The 27,604-nt window shown below is 41.7% G+C and overlaps 2 protein-coding genes across 2 annotated transcripts in view; one reads left to right on the top strand and one right to left on the bottom strand.

The window, feature by feature from the left end:
* Positions 1-4,817: 4,817 nt before the first annotated feature.
* LOC308661777 (17-beta-hydroxysteroid dehydrogenase type 6-like) lies at positions 4,818-7,644 on the bottom strand (the record flags this gene model as incomplete). The annotated part of the gene is made up of 4 exons (XM_081316957.1): positions 4,818-5,038; positions 5,916-6,079; positions 6,666-6,924; positions 7,332-7,644. The coding sequence occupies 4 exons, from the start codon at positions 7,642-7,644 to the stop codon at positions 4,818-4,820; spliced, it is 957 nt and encodes a 318-aa protein (XP_081173083.1).
* A 10,719-nt stretch (positions 7,645-18,363) lies between these two features.
* Positions 18,364-27,604, top strand: part of PRIM1 (DNA primase subunit 1) — a gene marked incomplete at its 5' end in the record, with an annotated part of 31,317 nt that continues 22,076 nt past the window's right edge. Inside the window, 5 exons of the mRNA XM_081315602.1 lie at positions 18,364-18,466; positions 19,663-19,820; positions 23,346-23,452; positions 24,592-24,665; positions 26,906-27,042. Coding sequence (XP_081171728.1) covers positions 18,364-18,466; positions 19,663-19,820; positions 23,346-23,452; positions 24,592-24,665; positions 26,906-27,042 — 579 coding nt within the window. The remainder of the gene's footprint in view (positions 18,467-19,662; positions 19,821-23,345; positions 23,453-24,591; positions 24,666-26,905; positions 27,043-27,604) is intronic.

The raw sequence follows: 27,604 nt of genomic DNA, 5'->3' as shown, positions 1-27,604 counted from the left end.
ATTCCATTGTAGAAAATGTATTACAGTCGTCCAAATGCGCAAACAAATTGGTTTCAGTTATAGTGAAAACTGGTAAGACCATTTCACCAATGCAACAATAATCCATATTTTCAGCCCCATTGTTTAAGAACTGAAAAGTCTTCAAGCTTTGTAGTAAAGGAAAGATTTGCAAAAAATTTGTTTCTTTGTTTATTCCACTTCAAACAAAGGAATATCTAATATGCTTTCATTTGGATTTCTGGACGGAGTGCAGGAGTTGGAATAGATGGCCTAAATGGCCCGTGTGATTCTAGGAAGGGAGGTACCTTTGCAATAATATTCCAGACTGTGTTACATCATCAGCAAGGCCAGGAACCACCTGAGAAAGCTTTTGTCCAGAAGCCTAGTGGGGTGTAGTGACATAATCTTTGAGCTTTAGCAAGGAAGAAAGCACGGGCCAGGCAGAGGCTGCAGGACAGCAGTTCAGTGGCTAAATGAGTCTGCCAAACCATTTGGACTGCAGTCAGTTTTACAGTTCTGAATGACTTTGGCAAAAAAAAAATTCTCTTGACCACACAGTATTGACTTTTTAGTACCTGAAATATAGTTTTTGCAGTACTGTTGCACTGGCTAAGCAACATGGGTTTTCTTGTATTTTAAATTTTCCTTTCTCAAATGTATTGCCAATCATTTGCCACAAGCCTTAACCTTCAAGAAAAGCCTCCTTTTTAGGAACCATAACTGGCAGGAAAGCATTCCATACATTGTAGACAAAAGTTTCCTTTTGGTCTATTTTCAAGCCTTTGTGAACAAAGCAAATATTCAAGCCCAAGTCCGGAAAGCACTGAGAACGTCTCTTACCCTTAGCCCTTCTCACATTTTTCCCTTGCAAATGTTCCTTTTATTTTTATTCAGAATGCAATGCTCTTTTCAATCCTCAGTGCTCACATATTAATTCTCATGATGTAACTGTAATACTCTAATAAATGATTTTAAGTGATCTTCCAACTTGATAGCTTAAATTTGTAATTTTGTATTTTATTCTTGCCCTGTGCACCGCCCTGAGTCCTTTGGGAGAAGGGCGGTATAGAAATATTAATAAACTAAACTAAACTAAACTAAATGGAGAGCTCCATTCTAAACTCGGCAAAAAAAACAAAACACCCTGTATCTGCATAAAACTTGCAGCCCTCATTTACTCATTCCAATTTTACACAATCATTTCAATTTCCAGTCACTGAAGTCCCTAATTTTGCTCCATGGGAGTGAGTGACAAACAGATATTACACAGGTTGAGGCTGCCTTTAAATAATGTTCAGAAAATCCTGATTGGATTACTGCAATGTACTCTACATGGGGTTGCCCATAAAAACCATCCATAAATTACAACTCTTGCAGAATAAGCCACACACTCACAATTCTGCCTCCATCACCCCTTTACAGTTTATCCAAGTTATATTGCTATTGCCTGAGCTACACTGGTTCTCTCTTGCTTCTAGGAGCAATTCAAGGTGCTGCTTATCATTTTAATCTCATGGTTCCAACAGACAGAGAGGAATAAAGTAGAGCTCTGAGGCGTGCAAATTCCTCAAAGAACGTGTTTATTGGTTACAAAGTATCGGCACAGTCAAAAGTGAAACCAAGTGTGAATTCCCCATAACAATCCCTCAGTTACAAAGTATAAAGTTCCCACCCCAAAAATTATGTAATTGACTACATTCCCCAATAAATGCAATTGGTGGGCTTTCTTATACAACACCCAGTCCATGGCCGCGGGAGCAACAGATGACCCTGGTTACCATGGGACAGCTGATTGTTTTGACTTGAGAAGTCCCCTCCCTCCGTTTCATGTGGCAACCTCAAATGAGGGGAGAAAAATGGCTGCAGCCAGGCTCATTTGCAGAGTTGACACTTTAAACTATACATGGCACAGGACTAGATTATTGTGGGACTGTCTCTGCCCAAGAATATCTGACTGTCCCATTAGGACAGTTAGGATGGTGGCACTCCAAATCCCTTCCCTTTAATGCTCTAATCTGACCTCAGAGGGACTCCATCTCTGTAGCCATCCCAGGTTTCAGAACAGACTCCTATCTGAGGTTTGGGGATTCCTACCCTATTAGTCTTCTGGAAGGCCATGAAGATCTGGCTCTTTCCCCAAGCATTGAGATAGGAAGTGGGTTGAATCAGGCGCTTAATGGTTTGGTTCGGTGCTTGGTTCTATTCTATCGTTTTTATCAATTGTTGTGAATGACTTAGGAACAATATGTGAGATAGGCCACCATTTAAGTTCTTTAAATAAATAATATAAATACACTACTTCCGCACTGGCACCCTAAGAATATCTTACAGCTGTCTCAATAAGAAGATAGCCATAAGATATTCTTAATTGGAAGGATGAATAATCACAATAGAATACTAAATAAAATCAGAAACATCTCATAGGGATGAGTTTCGTCCTGGGCCAGTTTGGGAATATAAAACTAACTCAAGCTTGGCAAACCTTCATGATTCATATGAGATGTATATTTCATAATTGCCTAAGTCTTTATCATTTTGGGAATCAGTTCTTGCAGAATATCTGTTTATTGGTTTCCATTGCAGCTTGCCAGAAGACACACCTACCATGCACCAAAAGACAAGTTGTGATTTTAGGAATCATTTTGTTCCTCTTCTTTCCTATAGGTTTTCTGTAATCATTGCTTATTTCCCAGTTACTTCATTTCTGCAGAGGTCATGAATCACTGCCTGTTTTTGGAAAGTTCTAGGTCTCTGGATACTGCAGGAATTCTTAACCAATAGAGCTAGCTGAGGTTTCCAAAATGGCTTGATCAGCAACTTAAGCATACCTACACTTAGCTTTCTGCCTGATGATCAGTATCTCACATTGGGCCAGCTTCTGATTTCACCTGAAATTAGGCCATTTACTAAATTGCATCCCCATGTTCTTTGGATAGATTTGTTCTTTGTTTGTCTTCTTGCTTTTTTTTTCTCTTTTCTTCTCTCCCTTGATGGCTTGTTGAGTTAACTCACTACAGATGGAATCCATAATATTTACAACATTTTTGTACTGGCCCCCATACATTCCCCCCAGATGTCTGTGAACCTCCAACCCTCATGGATTTTACAAGATCATTAAAGACACTTTTATTTCACCAGGTCTTTGATGCCAGCTAAATCTTTATTGGCACTCACCTGACAAAGATAATTTATTGTCATTATTTTTTTATTATTTTGTTTTATTCTTCTGTTGCCTATTGAATTTTAACTGTTGTGCCCACTCAGTGTTTTGAACTGCATTGTCTATAAAAACTGTAAATAACCAAATAACTCAGGTCATTCTCACATACTATTACAGGACCCATCTATCTGTCATCCCCATGGAAGTTTTGGTTAACCAGGATAGGCATGAGTGTAATATACAAGTGGCAAAGCTCAGCCACACAATATCCTTGTCAACTTCGACAGGAATAACTAGATTGAACCAGGCCAAAATAACCACATAAGACTTAGCCACAAAACCAGTACAACCTGAGTCAAACACTGAGAGGATCTGAGCAAATGTTTGGCAGATGCTTTGCATAATCCTCAGAACATCCTGCAAATTTCAGTGTGACTGTTTCTTATTTAAAAGGGGTAAGTCTCCTGAAATGGGATGGTCAGGCAATTGTCAGTGGATGCAAAAAGTATGTTTCATCACCTCAGGCATAAGAAACCAGGGCCATGCCATAGTTGATGAAATGGACCTTTTTATTGCTGCAATGCCTACTGATTCTCACCAGACTGATTTCATTCTCTTAGAAACAGTCAGATAAGACTTCAGGGACTCTGTGGGAGGTAAGGCCTGCACTCCTCTAGCTGCGCAAGGACTCTAAATACATCCCGCTCTTCACATCTCCCCTCACTTCAGCTGGAGATTCCACCATGCCACCCTTATTACCAACATGTAGCCCTTAATATGAGTTCTTCATCTGTGCTTGGTCAGACTCGCTCTTTGACTTCCTCCTGTAGTGCTCTAGGTATCTCTTATACTACTTCATCTCCTGTAGTCTTTCCAAAAATGAGAGGACCCTCTGGGATCCATGTACGTGGAGAATCCACATAGGTTTATCCCAGTCCAAGGCTGCTATTTGTTCATTCCAAGCAGTGGCTAAAACATCAGCCAAACTTAACTTATTCATGTGTTACTAATTTAACAACTGCAGTGATTCACTTAACAACTGTGGCAAGAATGGTCTTAAAATGGGGAAAAACTCACTTAACAACTTTCTCAGCAACAGAAATTTAATCTGAAACATTTTGAGGCTTTTCAATGTATTTTTTTAAAAATTTTTAACAACTATCTTCTCTTGCAGCCATCCTCATATCAGGCTACCAAAATGTAAACACACACAAATACACATATAGAAATGCATGAACAGCATGTGTGGGTAAGGGAAGATACTAGTAAGTTATTTGCCATTTTTGCGAAGAAAGGGTAAAAGGATATTCATTAATTAACGGACCATTGGAAGTTCAGAGGCAGAATATCGGTAACTGAATAGGTTTAGAAGAGAAATTTCAAAAACAACGATTAGCTTGCATTCTCTGACCTTGGCTACTTTGGATGAAGAAAGTGAGAGCTACAATTAGCTGAAGATATTCTCAGCAGGCTGCAGACCAGACACACACACAAAGCTATGGATGCCACTATGCCTAAAGCATTGGAGATCTGCAAATGGTGAAGATAAGGGGGTCTTGTGAAAGACTGACACTGACATACGTTCAACTGAATGTGTTGGCCAAATGTGGCAATTGGAATAGACTTCCTTCCTCCCAGCTTTTCCACCCCATTCCTTTTACAGAGCCTGAGCAGGTTTAGGATAAGAATGAGTCAGCACAAAATCTGCAATGGAAGTAGGCAAATAAGAAAGAGGAACAAAGATCCACCGGGAATCCCAGCCAGCAGAATAGCGTGTATGGGGGCATTTGGATATCAAAGCATGCTCCATACAGTCAGTCACCTTGTAGAGATCTGTGCAGCAACGACTTGCCAGTTGGTCTTTGAACATCTCACAAACTGTTTTGAGAGAGAAAGAGAAAGAGAGAGAGGAGAGAAAAAGAGAAGAGAGAGAGAGAAAGAGAGAAAGTGGAAGGAAAAGAAAGGAAGTCAGTATGGAGATGTGGGGTCCAAAATACTAAAGAGAATATAAATAAATAAAACATCCTCCACAATACTATGTGAATGAAACAGTAATAGCTTTTAACTTTAAGGACAACTTTCTCTGACTCTCAAACAATTCTAAGGTGGGAAAAGTCAGTCTCTCCCCAGAGTTATTACAAAAATCAAAGCACAGGTAAGCTCCATGAGCTCTGTTATTACAGCTCAGCATGGAAAAGCAGAAGTCCAGCCTATGAGTGTTCCAATTGGTGCCTTGAGATCACGGGTTAGGACACCGAGAAATTCAAAGACATTCTTCGCTGACTTTCCCAGGCTGCATTACTTCCTCATCCAATAGCCCAGAAGAATTTGCCTCACCTGCAGCTTTATAAAATATCTGGAAATTAAGACTATTTAAAAACTCGCCTCCAGATTTCAACCCACTTATTCACTTTGGCCACCATGATGTCTGGCACCTCTGTCCTGAACTGAGTGAACATGGCCTCTGATCGGTGGATTCCTGTACTTCTTCCCCCAAGCACACACCTAAGTGCCAATTGCTTTCCGTGCTGTGGGCAGGACACTTCTTTTTATAACCAGAGGAAAAATGGACAAGCTTAGATCAAAGATGTTGATACAGCTGAGCACTGACACCCAACCAAGAGGTCCAAAAAATGGACTTCAGGGCATGTGACAAAAGGGTGGTCTTCAATTGAAGCTGAGCAACAGTCCCTTCCAGCTTCTGATTCCTGGTAAGATTCTCCCAATTAGCCTGCAAGCCCACATAAAGACTCACATGCGTCAAAGTAAGGCTGGCCATAGCTTTCTTTGATTTCCTCTGGGACTTTGATCCATTGTTGCTCCAGGGTCTTAAGACTGTTTGGGATATCAGTCATGGATGTGCGGAAATAGCCTGGCTCGATTATGGCTACTTTCACCCCAAATGAGTGGATCTCACGCCTAGAAAGAAATTATCAGTTCAAAGTCACTACCTGGGGGTGCTGCTTTTTCCTCTGCAGAGCAGGAGAGATTTCAAGAAATATGATCATTTTCAATCTGGTGAGAAAATACCATTTCTACATCAATCCTGCCATGGAAATTTAAGCAATTCTTATCTTTTGTTTCACTTGATTATTAATTCTTCTATTTCGGCAAGCATGTACTGAACTAAAGCCACCCATTATACCTTTCTCAGCCTTGCCTATGTGACAGGGTCATTATGGTGATAATACTACTATATTTGCCAGTTTAAGTTCCTGGAGGAACTTAAACATTCAAAAGAAGACAAAATAAATATGTTAACTGTATTGCTAAACTTTTCGAACCAGAAATATTTTAAAAGAATAAACTATTTTCATCAGCAGTTTAACCAAATAATAACTTGGTCCATTTTCCTAAATCAGGTCAGATATAATAGACACACCTTGCAAAGTCCTTGGCTGAGTTCCACTTTCCTCCTCCTCATCTATCTGAACAGGAACATGGAAACATTTACTCCTTCTCAGACACCCACACAAACCTGCTCTTTGAAGTGGCATGAGATTACCTGAGACTGTCAGAGAAAGCCTCTACTCCATACTTTGAGAGAGAGTAGCCACCTCCCATGGTGCTAAGTCGACCCATGATGCTGGACATGTTAACCACTCTTCCCCTGGCCTTCTTCACCAAGGGCAACATATGCAGTGTCACATCAATTAGCCCAATTAGATTGACGTTCAGCACTTTCATATAATCCTCTTTAATCAGCCATTCATTGGGGGATACAGGGTGCACAATTCCAGCATTATTTACCAAGCCCCAGAGTCCTGCAAAGAAAAGACAACAAGTATGTAAAACTTTACACAAGAAAGAGACTGAAAATCTGGCTGCCCAGGCTGAGCAGAGTTGATTTTTTTTTTTTTATTTTTCCTCTTCTCGTCAATGTTTTTAGTTTAACTGGGAGTCCTCAAAAATCTTCTATGTGTGTTCTTTAGGCTAAGGGGAAATTTCCTTGAATAAAATTAAATTAAGAGCCAAAACACCTTGAAATAATGTTTTAATCAGCTACTCATGATCTAGGATTAAATATACCATAAAGAGTTCTTCCTAATATTTCATAAGGAGCTCTTCCTAATAAGTCTTATGAAATATTTAATCTCCAAGGAGACTTTCCTAACCGTTTATAATTTGCTCCAGATTATTGAGAAGCCTATTTACAGTTGAGCCACTGTACCTTTATTCCCCACACATTCTTTCACCCATACGGTTGCTGCCTCAATGCTCTCGCTACTGGTGACATCCAGCAAGGTGGTTTTCAACCGGTCCGATGTGAGTCTCTCCAGTTGCTGTGCTCCCTTTTGGGTGAGACAAGCAGCCAACACGCGCAGACCCTTGGCATCCAGTTGTCTGGCCAGCTGGTTTCCAAAACCAGAATCACAGCCAGTGATGAATACGTATTTTTCTCTCAGGTTGTCTACCTGCTGCCTTTCCCGATAGGATCGTATCACAAAGTACAGCAAAATTGCCAATGCCAGGTAGAACCACATGCTTGCTGTATATTAAAACAAGATAAAATTTAAGGTCTTTGGGTTTCCTATTTCGTTTTGTTTTTAAGCCAATTTTTCTGGTCTTTTTTCTTCTATCTGTTGTCCTTCTGATGTCGATGGGCAACAGTATGTTTCCAGAAGAATTGGTATGGAACATCCAATTCACACATTAATGGTTAACAAAATGATGTTTGCTATAGCTGCTCTGTAGTTCATTGCACTTCCCTTTAGCAAATAAATCTCCTCAGCAGATGAATTCTGTCTATGCAACTTTACCTGGAATAAATCAGTACTTTTGAAAAATTACTAGAGGTGAAAGTTGCTTTTGAGACAGCTATGATCTTGGTGACTGAGAATCTCCACAGACATACTAGAGGTGAATTTTCACTACTCTCCTGCTACAAATGAACTACCATTCCATATCAAGAAATTTGGTATTTTTGTACAAGTAATCCTCAAATTACGATTGGTTATTTAGTAACTTTTTGAAGTTATGATGGATTAGTTATGACCCAGTTCTAAAGTTCCAACAACTGCCCCTCATCATGGTCACATGACCTCATGTCAGGCACTTGTCAACTGGTTCACATTTACAACCATTTGTTGTTGTTGTTGTTGTTAGTTGCGGTCATGTCCGACCCATCGCAACCCCATGGACAAGTTTTCTCCAGGCCTTCCTGTCCTCTACCATCTTCTGGAGTCCATTTAGGCTCACGCCTGCTGCTTCAGTAACTCCATTCAGCCACCTCATTATCTGTCATCCCCTTCTTCTCCTGCCCTCAACCTTTCCCAGCATTAGGCTCTTCTCCAGTGAGTCCTTCCTTCTCATTAGGTGACCAAAATATTTGCATTTCAGCTTCAGGATTTGGCCTTCCAAAGAGCAGTCAGGGTTGATCTACTCTAGGACTGACCAGTTTGATCACCTTGCAGTCCAAGGGACTCGCAGGAGTCTTCTTCAGCACCATAGTTCAAAGGCCTCAATTCTTTGACGCTCGGCCTTTCTAATGGTCCAACTTTCACTGCCATACATTACAACTGGGAAGACCATAGCCATGACTATACGCACTTTTGTTGACAGGGTGATGTCTCTGCTTTTTAGTGTGCTGTCTAGATTTGCCATGGCTTTCCTCCCCAGGAGCAAGCATCTTTTAATTTCTTGGCTACAGTCCCCATCTGCAGTGATCTTGGAGCCCAGGAAAATAAAATCTGTCACTACCTCCATTTCTTCCCCATCTATTTGCCAGGAATTGAGAGGGCCGGATGCCATGATCTTGGTTTTCTTAATGTTACGTTTCAACCCAACTTTTGCACTCTCCTTCTTCACCCGCAACAAGAGGCTCTTTAGTTCTTCTTCACTTTCTGCCATTAGAGTGGTATCATCTGCATATCTTAGATTGTTGATATTTCTCCCGGCAATCTTAATTCCAACTTTTGATTCATCTAGCCCTGCCTTTCTCATGATGTGCTCTACATATAAGTTAAATAGGCAGGGTGACAGTATACAGCCTTGCCGGACTCCTTTCCCCATTTTGAACCAATCAGTGGTTCCGTGTCCAGTTCTCACTGTTGCTTCTTGACCCGCATATAGGTTTCACAAGAGACAAATCAGATGGTCTGGTACTCCCATTGCTTTAAGAACTTGCCACAGTTTGTTGTAATCCACACAATCAAAGGCTTTAGCATAGTCAATGAAGCAGAAGTAGATGTTTTTCTGGAACTCCCTAGCTTTCCCCATGATCCAGCGTATGTTGGCAATTTGATCTCTAGTTCCTCTACCTCTTCGAAATCCTGCCTGTACTTCTGGTAGTTCTCGATCCACATATTGCTGGAGTCTAGCCTGTAGGATTTTAAGCATAACTTTACTAGCATATGTTTACTACAACCATTTGTAGTGTCCTGCAATTCCGTACATGAATGTGTTTTATGCTACTTTTGCCAAAAAACAGCATTTACTTCTGGTTTTTGGTAAAACTAGCCCTTGGAGAACAGTTGGTTCACTTAATGATTGCTATGGTGGCTTAATGACTGCTATGGTGGCTTAATGACTACCGCAAAAGTCATAAAATTGGGTTAGTCACTCACTTTACTACTGTCACAACCTATGACCATACTGGGCAGGAAGTAAGTCCATTAGGGTGTAAGTCAGGATTAACTTTAGATGTGTAGATCTCACTATTATCCATCTGCATAATGTACAGGTCACAGCTAAAATGAAACATACCACTATATGCACCACAGAGGGTATTTCTTGAAATGGGTCTACAGGTTGCAGTTGATGCAAAATGAAGCATCTAGATTTCTAACCACTGAAAATGTGTGATGTCTGACATGGATGGTCTGTACTGGTTGCCGGTTGCTTAGTGGGCACAATTAAATGTGTTGTATTCAGTTTTAAAGCCTTAAATGGTTTGGGGTCTGACTACCTAAAGGGCTGCCTCTCCTGTTATCAATCTGGCTGTTTAGCTCAGCAGAAACAGGCCCCTGCACTGTCAGAGACTTGCCAGGCTGGCATGTGGGAAAGAGTTTCTCTGATGTTTTTTTTTCCAAGCCGTGGAATGCATTTCCCCAAGAAGTATTTGGCCAGCATTTTCTCAAAAATTAGGAGATCTGTAAATAGGCATCTCTGCCACTAGACTTTTCACCATTAAATGATTCACTATTTGTTGTATTGTTATATTTAATCTATATGTTTATATTATTTTTGTTTTGAAATTTTGTTTGAGTCTTGAGTGCTTGCCAGGGTAGAAAGGTGGATAGAAAGAGACAATTTATACTTTGGAATTTGTACCCTTAGTAAAGATACACAAGTCACCCTTTTTATGATTAGTTGTTTTACTGAATCATTAAAAAAGTGCACATACTGGTTGCTACGCAGTTAAGCTTATTTAAAACCAATTACATCAATAGTCAATTTCACAATTCATTCTCTCTAGTTTCATAATCCCATATATAATTTCAATGCAAATAAAAAATTGCCAATTTGGTTTTCTCTGAGGCTTCCTTGTAGCTCTGAACCTCCAGTTTTGGCCACCAGACTTTGATCCTTTCCTAATTGCTAAGTCATCCTTGAGCTGGCAAAACAACATGACTGCATACGATTTGCTGATCCCATTAATAATCCCTATCCTGTTTTTGTCTGAAGTCATTGCAGCCCCTCCACTTCTCTCCAAGGCAATGGGGAACAACGCTCAGCAAATTTTATACACAGTGAAGCTTCATTTCAATGGTGTTAGAATAAACCAAAAAACATTACTTTAACAGGAATCTGGCATTCAATGGTCATCATTGTTATGTATGTAGAATAGCCTGGGAGTGGCTTTTCCACCGCGGGAATTCCGGGACACTGGGTTGGGTATTGATTCCAAGGTGGGAGATCCCTGCCAGGGGGTTGGCTAGCGTCCAGCGGCTGCTGGACATATATATAGCTACCAGGACTGGTCACTCCCAGTTCGCTCCACATGTAATCAATAAACAATGCTACTACAATCTGTCTCGCTGTTAATGTCGTCAATCCAAACTTAACAGTGGCGACGAGGATGGGATACGGCGGCGGAACAGCAGAGAACCAGCGCGGAAGAAAACAGCATGCGGAGCGGGAGATTTGAATCACCGTCAGCCGAATCGGCAGCCGGCAACCGCGGCACAGAAAAGCGAACATGGCACAAGTCGGCTCTCTGAAGGAATTCGACCCTAACTACCCGGAGGACTGGGAAGAGTACATCGGCCAGGTCGAGGGGTTCATGCTAGTGAACGGCATAACGGACGACCGAAAGAAGGCAGCAGCACTCCTTACAATTAGCGGCACACCAGTCTACCGGGTCGCCGTAGGGCTGTGTCAACCAGCACCAGTGGCTAGCGTGTCGTACGCAGACCTCCTTGCTAAACTAAAGGTACACTTCACCCCCAAGAGGTCGGAACTTTATTGGAGATGAATCTTCGAGAAAAGAAATCAGAAGCTGGGCGAATCTATAACCCAATTCGTAGCTGCCGTGAGGGAAGCAGCCCTACGCTGCAAATATGACAATTTGGAAGTGCAGATCTGAGATAGAGAGGTCTTAGGGCTTCGAGACGAGCAATTGCAAAATAGAATTATCGCGAAGCCCACCGGGAACTTGCAGGAAGTCCTGGACGAACTACTCACATACGAGTCCACAGGGAAACGTGACCCCCCCCACACTAGCAATGGCGCTGCGGGCGAAATCAACCTGGAAAGCCATGTGGACGGTGGGGAGGAGGACTACCTGTGGGAATCGGACATAGACGAAATTACCCGGAGAGTCGGGAAGATGCTGGCGAGGACCAACCGTCCAGAAGGCACAGACCATTCCAGAAGACAACAACCACCGCATCCACAAAGACCAATGAGGGAGAGCCCAAACCGACCGAGAGACCCCGAGGCAAAGTGTGGTAGCTGCGGCGGCAGCCACCCCCGATCAACCTGCAGATTCTGCAACGCAAAATGCCGGAGCTGCGGGAAAACCGGGCACATCCAAACAATCTGCAGGAGCAGACCCCGCAACAATCAACTTCACGACATCGACGCGTGGGCCACAGGTAAGGTAACCCCCCCCACCATAGTGGCAAAGAGACCCACAAGCCACAGGCACAATTCTCCAACTGTGGGAAGGGGGTGGGAGTCAACCACTTACTGAGCCCTAAATTAAAAATTGAAGTCCTACTGCAAGGTATTCCATGCAGAATGGAAGTGGACTCAGGGGCATCAGTATCCATCATCTCGGGTAGTACCCTGGCACACATTGAAGCCAGAAGCGGGCAGAGAGTTCCCCTCAAACAAACACGAATACAATTAGCCGACTTCCAGAGAACACCCATAAAAATAAAAGGGAAGGTCACCATCAACGTTTGTTATAAGGGATTCAAGGGCCCTTTGGACCTCCTGGTCACCGAGGGCCAGAGAACCAGTTTAGTTGGCCTCAACTGGTTCAAGGCCCTAGGTATTTGGGTGGGGGGAATTAACACCGTACAACGCCGAACCCTCAAATCCATCTGCGATAATTTCGCAGACGTATTTGATGGCTCTTTAGGACACTACAAGGGCCCCCCCATTAACTTTAACCTGGATCCAGCAGTAAAACCCATCAGGCTTAAGGCCTGAAGGGTACCCTTTGCACTTAAACAAAAAATCGAGGCCGAGTTAGAAAAACTAGTAGGCCAGGGAGTGCTGGAACCGGTAGAAGGGGGTCCCTGGGAGACACCAATCGTCACTCCTCTTAAACCTAACGGGGACGTGAGGATTTGTGCCGATTATAAAACAACTTTAAACGTAGCAATGAAAAAGCATGCTTAGCCGGTCCTGACGGTGAAGCAGGTCCTCGCGACGATCCAGGATGGCGCCATCTTTGCCAAACTCAATTTGGCGCAGGCGTATTTGCAACTCACTGTTTCCTGGGAAGCTGCTGAAGCTCAAACGATTGTTACCCACAAGGGGGCATTCCGAGTCCACAGATTGCAATTCGGAATTGCTGCAGCTCCAAGCATCTTCCAACAAGTGATGGAGAGGACATTAAAGGGCATACCTGGAGTATGTCCTTACTTTGATGATGTCCTGATTGCTGGAAAAACTGAAGAGATCCTAGCTGACAGACTTGAAAAGGTATTGGGGAAATTTAGAGATGCAGGACTTAAATTAAAAAAAGAAAAGTGTTTCATTGGGGTAAAATCCACTGAATTTTTAGGTTACAGGATTGATGCTCAGGGCATACATCCTACTGAGGAAAAAATCAAAGCAATCAAATTAGCCCCTGAACCAAAAAATAAAGCAGAACTCCAAGCATTTTTAGGTCTCATAAATTTCTACCACACATTCTTGCCACACAAAGCAGCCATAGCAGAACCCCTACACAGGCTACTGGACAAAAAGACCACATGGCAGTGGCAAGAAAAACACAGACAGAGTTTCCAAACACTGAAGGACCTACTGTCCAGCAAATCCACAGTTACACATTTCATTGAAGGCAAACCAATTTACCTAGCTTGTGACGCATCACCTTATGGGGTGGGGGCAGTGATAAGCCACATGGATGACAACGGGGAGCAAAGGCCAATTGCATACTATTCCAGAACCCTGACCAAGGCAGAGAGGAATTATGCACAAATTGATAGGGAAGCATTGGCCATAGTGGCTGGGGTAAAGAAGTTCCACGATTACCTATACGGCAGGAACTTCACAATATTCACAGATCACAAACCACTATTAGGTCTGTTCACAACTGACAAACAGACGCCCCAAATCATGTCACCAAGAATGCTCAGATGGTCAATCTTTTTATCTGCATACACATTTTCCATCAAACATAGACCAGGGAAGAAAATGGGTCACGCAGACGCATTGAGCAGATTACCCCTACAAGACACAGGAACAGACCCAGCTCCAGCGGGTCAAATTTTAACACTTCAGGAACTCCCAGAATGCCCTTTGACGGCACGGGACATCGCCAAGACCACTAGCAAGGACCTAATACTCAGCAGAATAGCTGCATGGGTCCAAGGAGGATGGCCTACTGAAAACCCAGACCCCAAATTCGCACCATACTACAGAAGAAGGGATGAAATGTCATCACACCACGGGTGCTTACTGTGGGGAAACAGGGTAGTGGTGCCAGAGAAACAGAGGGACACAGTCATCACAGAATTACATGAGGGACACCCAGGAATTGTTCGCATGAAAGCATTAGCCAGAAGTCATTTGTGGTGGCCAGGATTAGACAAGGCAATCGAGGACAAGGTAGCAGGGTGTTACCAGTGCCAGAAGTCAAGACCTGAACAGACACACAAACCAGTACACAGGTGGGAGATGGCTCACAACCCCTGGTCCCGCATACATATAGACTTTGCAGGGCCCTTCCAAGGCCAGACCTTCTTAGTAGTGGTAGATAGTTATTCCCGGTGGTTAGAGGTAGTGCCTGTAAAAAGTATGACATCTGCAAAGACAATACAGGTCTTACGGGGACTCTTTGCCACTCACGGGTTACCGGATGTACTGGTGTCTGACAATGGCCCTCAATTCACATCTAATGAATTTCAGGATTTCCTCAAGGCCAACTGGATTAGACACGTGACTTCGGCCCCCTTCCATCCCTCCTCCAACGGATTGGCCGAGAGGAACGTCAGGACTACCAAGGAAGCGTTGAAGAGAATCATTATGGGAGACTGGCACCAGAGACTGGCTCAGTTCTTGTTGGCTCAACACACAACGCCGTGTACTGCAACTGGGAAAAGCCCAGCAGAGATGAGGTGGGGCAGAAGGTTGACAACTAAATTAGACAGACTTCACCCTGATAGGTTGACCGCAGAAACGGAACAGGACTGCTCAACCAGATCACTGAGCATTGGGGAATTAGTGTGGGCCAGGAACTATGGACAAGGGGAAAAGTGGACACAAGGGGTAGTCATTGACAAAGTGGGGCCACTATCTTACATCATACAGGGGGAAGGGGAACGGCAGATCCGGAGGCACATTGATCAGCTAAGGAAAAGGTCCCCTGAGATCACCCCGCCGGCGGCTGGCGGGGCTTATCAAACGCATAATAATAACAATAAACTTGATCGGCGGGTCAACTCACCAACAGTCGGGTCCCCAGGGTCACAACCAAGCGGAACCGAACTGACTGGGGGGATCACTGAGTCACAGCCAACGGCTCCTATAGGAACACAACAGCCAGCGGAACCACAGCCAGAAACGGTTCCCCAACAGGCCGTAAGGCCATCCCTGGAAAGGGGCAATAGACCGGACAGTTCACCTGGGAGATATCCTGCCAGGGATCATAGACCCCCAGCATATCTAAAGGACTATATAAGATAATAGTTTCTTAACTGGGGGGGAAGGGGTGTTATGTATGTAGAATAGCCTGGGAGTGGCTTTTCCACCGGCGGGAATTCCGGGACACTGGGTTGGGTATTGATTCCAAGGCGGGAGATCCCTGCCAGGGGGTTGGCTAGCGTCCAGCGGCTGCTGGACATATATATAGCTACCAGGACTGGTCACTCCCAGTTCGCTCCACATGTAATCAATAAACAATGCTACTACAATCTGTCTCGCTGTTAATGTCGTCGATCCGAACTTAACAATCATCATTTATTTTGATTATTGATCAACACAATCTACAATCTAGATAGCATCACCACCAGATGGATTCATAGCTGGCTGACAGGCCGTACTCAGCGTGTGGTCCTCAGTGGAACTGCATCTACATGGAAGGAAGTGTGTAGTGGGGTGCCCCAGGGCTCTGTTCTGGGCCCAGTGCTCTTCAACATCTTCATCAACGATTTGGATGAGGGGATAGATGGGGAACTCATCAAATTTGCAGACGACACCAAGCTGGCAGGAATAGCCAATACTCCAGAAGATAGGCTTAAGATACAGGAGGATCTAGACAGACTCGAACACTGGGCACTATCTAACAAAATGAAATTCAATTGTGAAAAAAGTAAGGTTCTACATTTAGGCAGGAAAAATCAAATGCAGAGGTATAGTATAGGTGGTACCTTGCTCAATAGTAGTAACTGTGAGAGGGATCTCGGAGTCCTAGTGGACAATCACTTAAATATGAGCCAGCAGTGTGCTGCAGCTGCCAAAAAAGCCAACACAGTGCTAGGCTGCATTAACAGAGGGATAGAATAAAGATCACGTGAAGTACTAATACCACCTTACAATGCCTTGGTAAGGCCACACCTAGAATACTGCATCCAGTTTTGGTCACCACGATGTAAAAAAGATGTTGAGACTCTAAAACATATAGGGAACGGTTGCTGGAATTGGGTATGTGTAGTTTAATGAAGAGAAGGGTGAGGGGTGACATGATAGCAGTGTTCCAATATCTCAGGGGCTGCCACAAAGAAGAGGGAGTCAAGCTATTCTCCAAAGCACCTGAAATCAGGACAAGAAGCAACGGATAGAAACTAATCAAGGAGAAAAGCAGCCTAGAACTAAGGAGAAACTTCCTGACAGTTAGAACAATTAACCAGTGGAACAACCTGCCTCCAGAAGTGGTGAATGCTTCAACACTGGAAGTTTTTAAGAAGAGACTGGCCAGCCATTTGTCTGAAATGGTATAGGGTTTCCTGCCTGAGCAGGGGGTTGGACTAGATGACCTCCAATGTCCCTTCCAAATTATTATTATTATTATTATTATTATTATTATTATTATTATTATTATTATTATTATTATTATTATTATTATTATTATTATTGAAATTAAAATCATCCCAGTGATAGAGTAATCTACACACTGTAAAAATAGCTAACATTTTTTTAAAAATAATGTTTATTACAGGGTTTTTTACAAAATAAAAACAATACAGAATTTAAAAAGAAAGTAAAGAAAAAGTGATAAATAGAAATGAATGAAAAAGACATGAAACAAAAGAAGATATAAAGGAGTGGCTTCCAATCTTCTTTATAGCCCTTATAAAGACAGTTATATTTCATTCTTTCTGTCTCTCTAAGGTTACATAATGATTTCTTTCTTTCCATATTCTTTCTAATCATTAGACCCATAAATTACAAGTTCACTTTTTCTGTTTTCAGCAAAAAGTCCATAAAGTGTTATTAGTCATTAAAAATGCCTTTCTCCAATTACACAAATCAGTTTTGCCACCTCTACAAATTCTGTCATCTTCACCAACTATTCCTCTGTCGTGGGTATTTCAGTCTTTCCTTCTTTTCATACATTTGCCAGTTTGCCATTTGGCATAATGGTTAAGGTACCAGACTAGAAAGCTGAAGACCATGAGTTCTAATCCCACCTTAGCTGTGAAAGCCAGCCAGGTGACTTTGGGCCATTTACCTTCTCACAGTCCAACTCATCTCACAAATTATCATGGGGAAAATAGGAGGAAAGTATGTTGGCTATGTTGGATGGATGGATGGATGGATGAATGAATGAGTCTTGATGCAGTTACCATGTTCAAACACAATTGCCCTTAAGTCACAATATTTAGGTATATATGACTTCAGGTTGCCCAGAATCGACTGTGAATGAAATTAAGAACATGTCATTGGGGACAAAGCAGGGAGGGAAAAGATGTTTGTGCTGAAATTAGGTGCAATGGGAAATGCCCATAGGATGCAGCGAACTGCTTAAGAAGTATGACTGGTGGATGTTTTTGCCAATAACAAAAATCCACCTATCACCAGACTTTAACAAGTACTGTTAGCCAGTTTGTATTTAGGCAAACTAGATCGCAGCTATAGCAGTGTTTATAGTTGGGGAATTCTGGGAGTTATGGAGACATCTTAAATTTGCTAAGTTTGAGAAACATTAGTCTAAAGGACCCCGGAAATTAAGCTTCCATTGTGGAGGCTTCCTCACAGACTGAAGGAAAGTTCGGCTGTACTGCGAGTGTTCTTCCTTCTCGCTACATTTTTAAAATCCTCGAATAATCCACTGTTTCTAGATATCTGAATATTCGCTGAGGTAGAAAATCAGACTATAAATGAATAGATAAGCTCTCGGGCAAAACACACACTTCACGATGAGACGGCGGGGAGAGAGAGAGAGAAGGGCGGGGGAACCACTGGAGGTCGTCAGAGGCTACTTTACAATCGGCAAGCCCCTTTCTGTCCGACTTTTTTCTGGAACTACAATTCCCAGAAGCACCAAGACATCTCGTCAGACATGCGTCCGCTGCTCGGATTGGCTGTAAAGCGGAAAGGGGCGGTGCCTAATTTCTCCCGCGCTCTCCTGTTTTGCCGCGGTCATGGCAAGCTTCGATCCCGGCTCTTTGCCTGACTTGCTGCGCCTTTATTATCGCCGCCTTTTCCCCTTCGGCCTTTACGGCCGTTGGCTCCGCTACGGCGACGGTGAGGAAGGGGCGAGGCGTTTCGGGACAACAGTGGGAGGGCGCGGAAAGCCGAGGAAGGAGCAAAGGAAAGGTCCGCAGGAAACTGCTCAGCCATGCGTGACTCTGAGCATGTGCAAAATTCGGCTCCTGAACGCTCCACTTCTGTAAGATTGGAAGGGAGGAGCTTTCCGGGTTGAGGTTTAGGTGGGTTAAGGGAGGTCAACACGCTTTTTATGGGATTTTACGGGAACGATAGGGACACGGGCATTGATGTTGGCGCAGCAGGCTAGTGGGTCTCTGAATGAGGGCATTTTGCAACAAGTGCTGACCAGATTTCTTTATATTGTGTTTAACTGCGTGCATGTGTTCAGTAATGCAAGAGGTGTTGGTAGCTTTTTTCCAAATCACTTAAATTGACTCATGAAGCAGGAACAAAGCATTCACCATAATTTGGAGGCAGTGTATCTTTGAGTACCAGGTACTGGTTACACTAGACGAAGAAAGGAACCTACCTCATTTAAGCTGGATTTTAGAGACAGAAAAACATTTTAGAACATATACTACAAAAGAATCAAATATGGGAGGAAACAAAGTTGGTTAGCAGCTGTAAAGCATTTTACAAGGATTTTTGTAATTTGGAAAAGTTATAAAGTTGGTTTGGAAACAATTCTGAAAGAGGAACCCAAACAATCTGGTGTCTCAGCTTAGTTTAAAGAATAGGTATGATCAATTGTCCTCTGCAATTCTTCCAGTTTGCATTCTTTGTCACTATGAACCAGGATATAGGGAATGATAGTATACAGAGACTTTTAGCAAAATGGGGGCTTGCTTTGAACAATAAAAAAGCTTGAGACATAAACATAGCTTATTTGACTTCCTTTGGTATAAGTAAGATTCTGTTATAATAGCCGACACGACTTTGCAACTAACAACAACAAATATCAAGATATAACAGTTTTAGAATTCCCGAAGTGTCTGTTTCCCGATTTGGCCTATATCAAAGGACTGACCCGGAATAATAGATATATAGCATTTTTCAGAGCTTTCAATCTACATAATATGCATTGCCTATATTCTTGAAACAACCCTCTAAGGAAATTTTGATGTAGACAATCTAATAGTGACTTACCATCTCATGATGGTATTGAGATGTGAGGAAATTTTCTTATGTTCTACCATGAAACCATGATAGGAGTGTGTATTTTCCTTTTGTAGTATCAAAGAACTATTTTCAGCGACGGGAGTTCTCATTCACACTCCGTGATGATATCTACGTGCGGTATCAGTCTTTCAACACCCCACAGGAGTTGGAAAAAGAAATCCAAAAATTGTGTCCATATAAAATTGACATTGGAGCCGTGTATTCACACAAGGTATTGAATGAAATATTCTGATATGAAGAAGTCTTCCTCAGCCAGGTGCCTACAAAATCTGAAGTGCCTAAATGCATCCTAGCAAATCTGAAGGGTAACATTTAAGGAAGGCCACTGTTGCACAATAGGATTATTGAGGGTTTGCAACAGAATTGGAAGAGATCTTGGAGGTCTTCTAGTCCAGAGGTCCCCAACCTTTTGGGCACCAGGACCGGCTCCCACCAGAGAGTGCATGGTTTTATGTACTGCCTGCACCCCACGGATGGGGCTTTGCTTGTTTGTGTGGACCGGTTGCTGGCATGCCGCAGACTTTGGGTTGGGGGCCTTGTTCTAATCCAACCCCCTGCTTAAGCAGGAGACCTTATACCATTCCAGAGAAATGGCTGCCCAATCTCTTCTCAAAAACTAGTAAGGGAGCACCCTCAACTTCTGGAGACAAGCTATTCCACTAATTAATTATCACTGTCAGGAAATTTCTCCTTAGTTCTAGATTGGATCTTGAAAAGCTTCCATCTGTTACTTCTTGTCCTGCCCTCAGGTGCTTTGGAGAAAGTTTGACCCCCTTTTCTCTGTGAACAAATAGAATGACTTTATTTATCCCTCAGATAACATCAGCATAGTTTTGAAACTATTGTGTACTGTATATACTCAGAATTTTAGATGCCAAAATACACCCAAGAAATTGGGTTTGGCTTACCTGCAGATGGTCTTATCCGTGAATATATAAATGATATATATATTCAGCTTTTTAAAAATACCCATATATTCCATATACTCCCAGATAAGCCCCTGTGGATGAACTGATCCTCAAATTTTAAACATAAGTACCATGAAAAATGTGCGATTCCTACATAAATATATTACAAGTATATACAGTGCTTTCCGATTTCTATGTTATATCCATGTATCATGTTAAAAACTGGTGTAGGAATGCTTCTGTTTTATTTTTGTTCTACTCTTTTGCTTCTTAGGGATTATTTTGAGATTTGGATGGATCAAGTACAAATCAGAAAATTAAAAACTATAATTAGTTCATCACATTAAACCACAGTTGTAATCAGTAGTCAGCAATAAACTGAGATTTATTTCCTTAAAATAAGCCGTTCAGCAAGCCCATGTGAAGATAATTCTAAACCAAGATAAACTACAAAATTAACTTTACAGTTCTTGCCTTTTACTTGTAGATTGTATATTTACTTTGTATATTGCGCAGGTCAGAAGAAGGGCTGAGAAGATATCTATAGACCCATCATCCTGGACATAAACTGTTTAAATTCTTCCCCTCAGGTGGCGCTATAGGCCATTGCATGCCAAAACAACTAGACACAGGGACAGTTTTTCCCCCTGCCCAATGTCTATGTATATTTAAATACCCATGTAATATGGCTATAGTAGTATCACTTATTCTTTTTATCTTCTTTACTCTACCCACCCACCCCTTATTGGCGGGATGATGGTAATGGTGATTCTATTGCTTTGCATGTACAATGAGAGCTTCTGCATCGGAGACAAATTCTTTGTGTTTCTAATCATATGGCCAAATAAAATATCCTACTTTCTTTGTTGATGTTACAAATATGTTAAACCTATGTGGATTAACAGATGAAACCTGTCCTGGTATGTTACCTGAACATCCGTGTGTTTACTATTCACAAATAGTAAGCATTCACAGCTTCTGGAGGCAGGTTGTTCCACTTATTGTTCTAACTGTCAGGAAATTTCTCCTTAGTTCTAGGTTGCTTCTCTCCTTGATTAGTTTCCATCTGTTGCTTCTTGTCCTGCCTTCAGGCGCTTTGGAAAATAGCTTGACTCCCTCCTCTTTGTGGCACCCCTGAGGTATTGGAACACTGCTATCATGTCACCCCTTACCCTTCTCTTCATTAAATTAGACATACCCAATTCCAGCAACCATTCTTTATATGTTTTAGCCTCCAGTTCCCTAATCATCTTTGTTGCTCTTCTCTGTATTCTTTCTAGAGTCTCAACATCTTTTTTTACATCATGGTGACCAAAACTGAATGCAGTATTCCAAGTGTGGCCTTACTAAGGCATTATAAAGTGGTATTAACACTTCACATCATCTTGATTCTTAATGCAGCCTAGCACTGTATTGGCTTTTTTGGCAGCTGCAGCACACTACTGGCTGATATTTAGGTGATTGTCCATTAGGACTCTGAAATCCCTCTCACAGTTACTTTTTTCACCATTGAATTTCATTTTATTAGATAGCATCTAATGTTCAAGTCTTCCAAATCCTTCTGTATCTCAAGCCTATCTTCTGGAGTGTTAGCTATTCCTGCCAGCTTGGTGTTGTTTGAAAATTTGATGAGTTCCCCATCAATCCCCTCATCCAAATCATTGATGAAGATGTTGAAGTGCACTGGGCGCAGAACAGAGCCCTGGGGCACCCTACTACACACTTCCTTCCATATAGATGCAGTTCCATTGAGGACCACACGCTGAGTATGGCCTGTCAACCAGCTATGAATCCATCTGGTGGTGATGCTGTCTAACCCACATTTTTCTACCTTATCAAGTAGTAGGTTGTGGTCTACTTTATCAAATGCCTTACTGAAGTCCAAGTAAATTATATCCACAACATTCCTCTGGTCGACTAATTTTGTCATCTGGTCAAAGAATGCAATAAGATTTATCTGGCATGATCTGTTTTTGACAAACCCATGTTGGCTTTTGGTAATGACTTTGTTTGCCTCTAGGTGTTCACTGCTTCGTTGCTTATCTTTTTCAGAATTTTCCCAAGTATTGAGGTCAGGCTGATAAGTTGGTAGTTTCCTGTATCCATTTTTTCCCTTTTTTGAAGATGGGAACTGTATCAGCTCTTTTCCAGTCCTCTGGTAGTTCCCCAATGCTCCAGGGTCTTTGAAAGATATAGTTCAGTGGTTCTGAGATCACATCTGCCAGTTCCTTGAGAACCTTGGGGTGTAATCCATCTGGTCCTGGTGATTTGAACTCGTCTGGACAGGTGCTCACTTACTATTTTCTTGCCTATCTTAACTTGTGTTTCCATTCTGTTTTTTATGGCACTGTTTTTGATAGATTGGGCTGTTTTTTCCCTTTGTGTAATTTATATATTAGGATACATAGAGAAAATAGGCATTGAATAGTGCTCTCATTCAGGTTTTATAATTATAAGAATTTAGAAAAGGCTTTGCAGCTATTATATATAATCTCGGAATATTTATCCTTATTATTTATTCTCCTATGTCAGTTGGAGGGAACTGTTTCCTCAAACAACTGGTATCCTACTTTCTATTACAGCGAATGACTCTGGAAAACCTCTGTAGCCATTCCCGAATAGTACCTATCCAGACCTCAAGGCTTTCCTCTGAGATTTGCTGTTTGAGTGGCTGAAAATGACTTGACAGCATATCAGTGGCCAAGGATAATTTAACAACAACAAAAATGCAGAAGCCTAAAATGTTATGAAGGAATAAAAATTTAGATTATAAATTATAGTATGATGCTAATACTTGAGCTTATTTTGGGTTGTTTGTTTCTTTGCAGCCTATCCAGCATAACACTGTCCACATGGGTGCTTTTCAAGCTCAGGAAAAGGAATTGGTGTTTGATATAGACCTGACAGATTATGATGATGTTAGGGAATGCTGCAGGTATCCTTATCTTTCTGTGATCGTTATTTGATGTTCATTAGCCAATTTGTAGCGGGCAAATATTATGCACAAAGAACATGATGTACTGTACTTGGATCTACAGACCTTTCAGATGGCCCTTCCTAGCAAAGTCTCTATTCCTCTGAGCTACAAAAAGGTTGGTTTTCTGAATAGTAGAATCCCTTGGGCCACAGTGTTATGAATACTTCTCAAAAGTAAACCCCACTGCACACAATGGACCTTATTTTCAAGCAAACACACAAGGAATTGTTGTATCTGATTCCAAACTTTATGATTTATTATAATTTTATGTCAACAGGCAGGGAAGATTGCCAGGGGACAAGATAATAAAAACGCCTGCCTGTATTGCCAGTTGCCTTTGAGAATCTAGATCTTCCCATTCTGAACAAAGAGTTCTCATTCCCAGCTATGTTTAACTGTGTTTATTTTTAAAATCTCAAGGCAACAATTCTACCATACACTGTCCAAGATATTGGTGGGAAGGCATTCTGCTTTTCTGTCTTCTTTTCAAAGCAACATGATTTAGTCAACATACGCAACTCAAACCAGTGCTTGGAATTCTCGCTGTATAAGTGCCTTATCCGTAAGTGTACCTAACAGTGTAGCACTGTAGCACTAAATTACAGAGTGGTACTACAAAGCCCATCCTTACCACTAGCCATACTGACAGCCTGGAAGAGAATTCAAGATTGCACAGGTCAACTTAAAACCACAATTGAGCCCAAAATTTCCATTGCTAAACGAGACAGTTGAGCTTTATGACTTTTGCCACAGCTGTTAAGTGAATCATTACAGTTATTAAATTAGTAACATGGTTGTTAAGGGAATCTGGCTTCCCTATTGACTGCTTATCAGAAGGTGGCAAAAGGTGATCACATGATTCCAGAACACTGCATCCGTCATAAATATGAATCAGTTGCCAAGCATCTGAATTTTAATCAGTGATCATGAGGATGCTGCAACAGTTGTAAGTGTGAAAAACAAGTCACTTTTTTCAGTGCCACTGTAACTTCGAATGGTCACTAAATGAATGGTTGTAAGTCAAGGATTACCTGTATTGACTATGATCACGTAAGTTCCTTTTATGATACAAGTAGGAATCATTTTGTCTTCTTCAGCTCTGCAGAGATCTGCTCCAAATGCTGGACTCTCATGACAATTGCCATCCACATTATAGACCGAGCCCTTGTGGGTAAGTGGCTGATAGCTATCTAATCCCTATGGCCAAGCTGTCCAGTCTAACCTTCTTCCTCTACCAAAGCTAGAACATGCCTGCCTTCGAGCAGCCTAGAAGTACTCAAAAAGTTCGCCATCACTGGCCTAGACGTATTTCAGAATTATGTGATTTCTTCAACACTCTTGATTGCACAAAGTGCCTAGCCTAAGAAAAAGAGAATACATGTCTTTGTTTCAAGAAGTTCCCAACTATAGGCAATAGGGCGGGCAAAATTATATCTAATTGGTAACAATTTTAAAATGTGTTCCATGTTGCAAGTCATAGAAAGGTAAAAGGTAAAGGATATGTATAGATGTTACGTTCTATAGTTCCCTTATGTGTTACAGCAATGGATGACCTGGGTTGCCCCCAGGCATCCCTCCAAGACATGGTACCATCCAGGTGCAATTTTTAATATGGTAGGAAAATTATTAACTGTACAGGGATAGTCATGTGAACTCTATTTCTTTGATTTATTATAAAATTATATCAAGGTTAATTTATTCCTAGCCTCCCACTCCTTGATCTTGGTCCTACATAGTTGGAGGAGAAACCTATACGTTTGCATGCCCATTACACTTGAGAAAGAAAGAACCAGAGTCATGAATTGGCACAATATTCTTGGACAGTGGCTAATCTGGGTTTCCCTCATTTGGCACTTTGGGGAACTATAGTCATGCGTCCAGTGCGCTCCCACAGAGAGGGCCTCCTAAGGGTTCTGCCGTTCGGAGAATGCCGTCTGGTGGCTCCCAGAGGGAGGGCGTTCTCTGTGGGCGTGCCTGACCTATGGAACCGTTTACCGGTTGAGCTCCGGATGGCTCCCGACCTTCGCTCCTTCCGACGCGACCTAAAAACCTATCTGTTTGAGCAATCCGGTCTGGTCTGACGGGTTCTGTTGTAATTATTGTTTTAAGGTAACTTATCTTCTGCATTTGGGCATTAGGGTTTACTTTGTTTCCAATATCTGTATTTGTGCATTTTGATATTTATGTCACTGTTCACCGCCCTGAGTCCTTAGGGAGAAGGGCAGTATACAAATCAAATCAAATCAAATCAAATAAATAAATAAATAAATATTGGAGCAGCAGTTCTAAGACTTCTGGAGTGCACTGGGTTGAGAAGAATTGACCTCATCTCTTGTTTGACAATAGGAAAGATAGCTCAGCCCATTTCTATTTTTAGTAGATATGTGCTAAATAGTCTTTGGTTTGGCAGGTTACCTAAGTTTTCTTTGCAGTGCTCAGCTCTTCTGTGCCTCAGTTCATGCATGTCTTAGCTCCCATCTGAAGCTCCTGCCTATTCTTGAGTAGAGCACCACACTTGGTGACTATGTGAACATGTCAGGATACATAGTTTGCTCGGCAAACAGTATTTCATTGCCACCTTCTGGGACTACTTTGTCTTCCCGAACTAGTCCCAGGATTTCCTGGTGGTCTCCCATCTAAGGATGATTGAAGACCAGCTCTGCTTAGGTTTTCAAGACCAGCCAGAATCAGTCGGGCTGCTAGGTTTTTTATATTCAAGGTTTAATATAATCATTTTAATTGTTTTAACTTTTGTAATTGTAGTATTGTTTCTTTTAAAAAACCTTGTGAACCGCCCTGAATCCTACGGGAGAAGGGCGGTATATAAGTCTAATAAACTAAACTAAACTATCTTTTAGAGCTGTGTGGTCTACTCTCATTGATTCTCTTCACATGTTTTACAGCAGAGAACAATACATGTACTCTTTTAAATAGTCATATTTAGTGGTCTACCAGTCATCTTTTTACTGCTTCAACTTTAAAAAAATATTGAAGCAGTTTATAATAAAACTAAAAAAAATTGAAACAGAAGATTAAAACATAGAGTAAAACACAGAAATGTACAGAATCAAATAAGCTATAAATAAATAGTAAACCGGCTACTAGCACTCCTATTCATTTTTCTTATTTGCATTGTTTTGAGTCAGAAATGCAGCCTTTTGGCTGTAGCTGTAAGCAAGCTGCTATTTTCTTTGATCTGCTGTCTGAAGCCATGGCTTTAACTATAAGTAAGCCATAATGGAGTTCATGCCACACATTCTACAATAAGTCATTGTTTACAAATTGCCATGGTTTGAGTGACAGATTGTACTGAACAAAATAAATGTAAAAGTTTTATAGCTCAAAGTTTTGTTTGTTTGTTTGTTTCCTTGGTAATCTAAACAGTGTATATTTTTGCTTCTGCCCTTGCAGAGGACTTTGGCATTCAGCATAGACTGTGGGTGTATTCAGGACGCAGAGGGGTCCATTGCTGGGTGTGTGATGATGCTGTCAGGAAGTGGTCTTCAACTCTCCGCTCTGCTGCAGTGGAATATCTCTCCCTAGTCAAGGTGTGTTCCTGTAGCCAGGGGAAATGGCCTCTTGGAACAGAGCACGGCTGCATTTTGCAATGGCAAATTTTAATAGCTGCACTGTTGATTTCCAACTGGCATCATTTTTTTGTCAGGGCAAGTAGAGTGGATGCTAGAAGTTACAGAACAGCAGATCCATCTCTTGTGCTCAGCTTACCTATCTGTCATTTACGCAGGGAAATAAGTAAACCTTCACATCAAAAGAGTAAGGGAATTGATCACCCATGAATACAGTCTTGGCAATAGGCTGTTATATCAGAGCCTGCATCTGGAAAGAGAAAAGACAGTAAATGGACGTGCTATTGATTTACTTACATTATATTTAATCCATTCTTCAACCATAAAGGTTCCTAGAATGGTTTATGGATCCATAAAATCTATGCGCTTCCCATTCTCTTTCAAATTGAGAAAATAGAGGGAAAGAAAACAAGAGAAGTAAATTCTTAATAAAATTCACAATATAATTATCTGCTGTAATACAGGCATGCATTGTTGGTATTTTTACCACAGCTGGTCGGAATGGAAATCATTCAAGGAAAGG

This window comes from Vipera berus (genome assembly GCF_964194415.1).
Source record: "Vipera berus genome assembly, chromosome: 2".
NCBI lineage: Eukaryota > Metazoa > Chordata > Lepidosauria > Squamata > Viperidae > Vipera > Vipera berus.
This window is presented reverse-complemented; position numbering and strand designations above follow the sequence as displayed.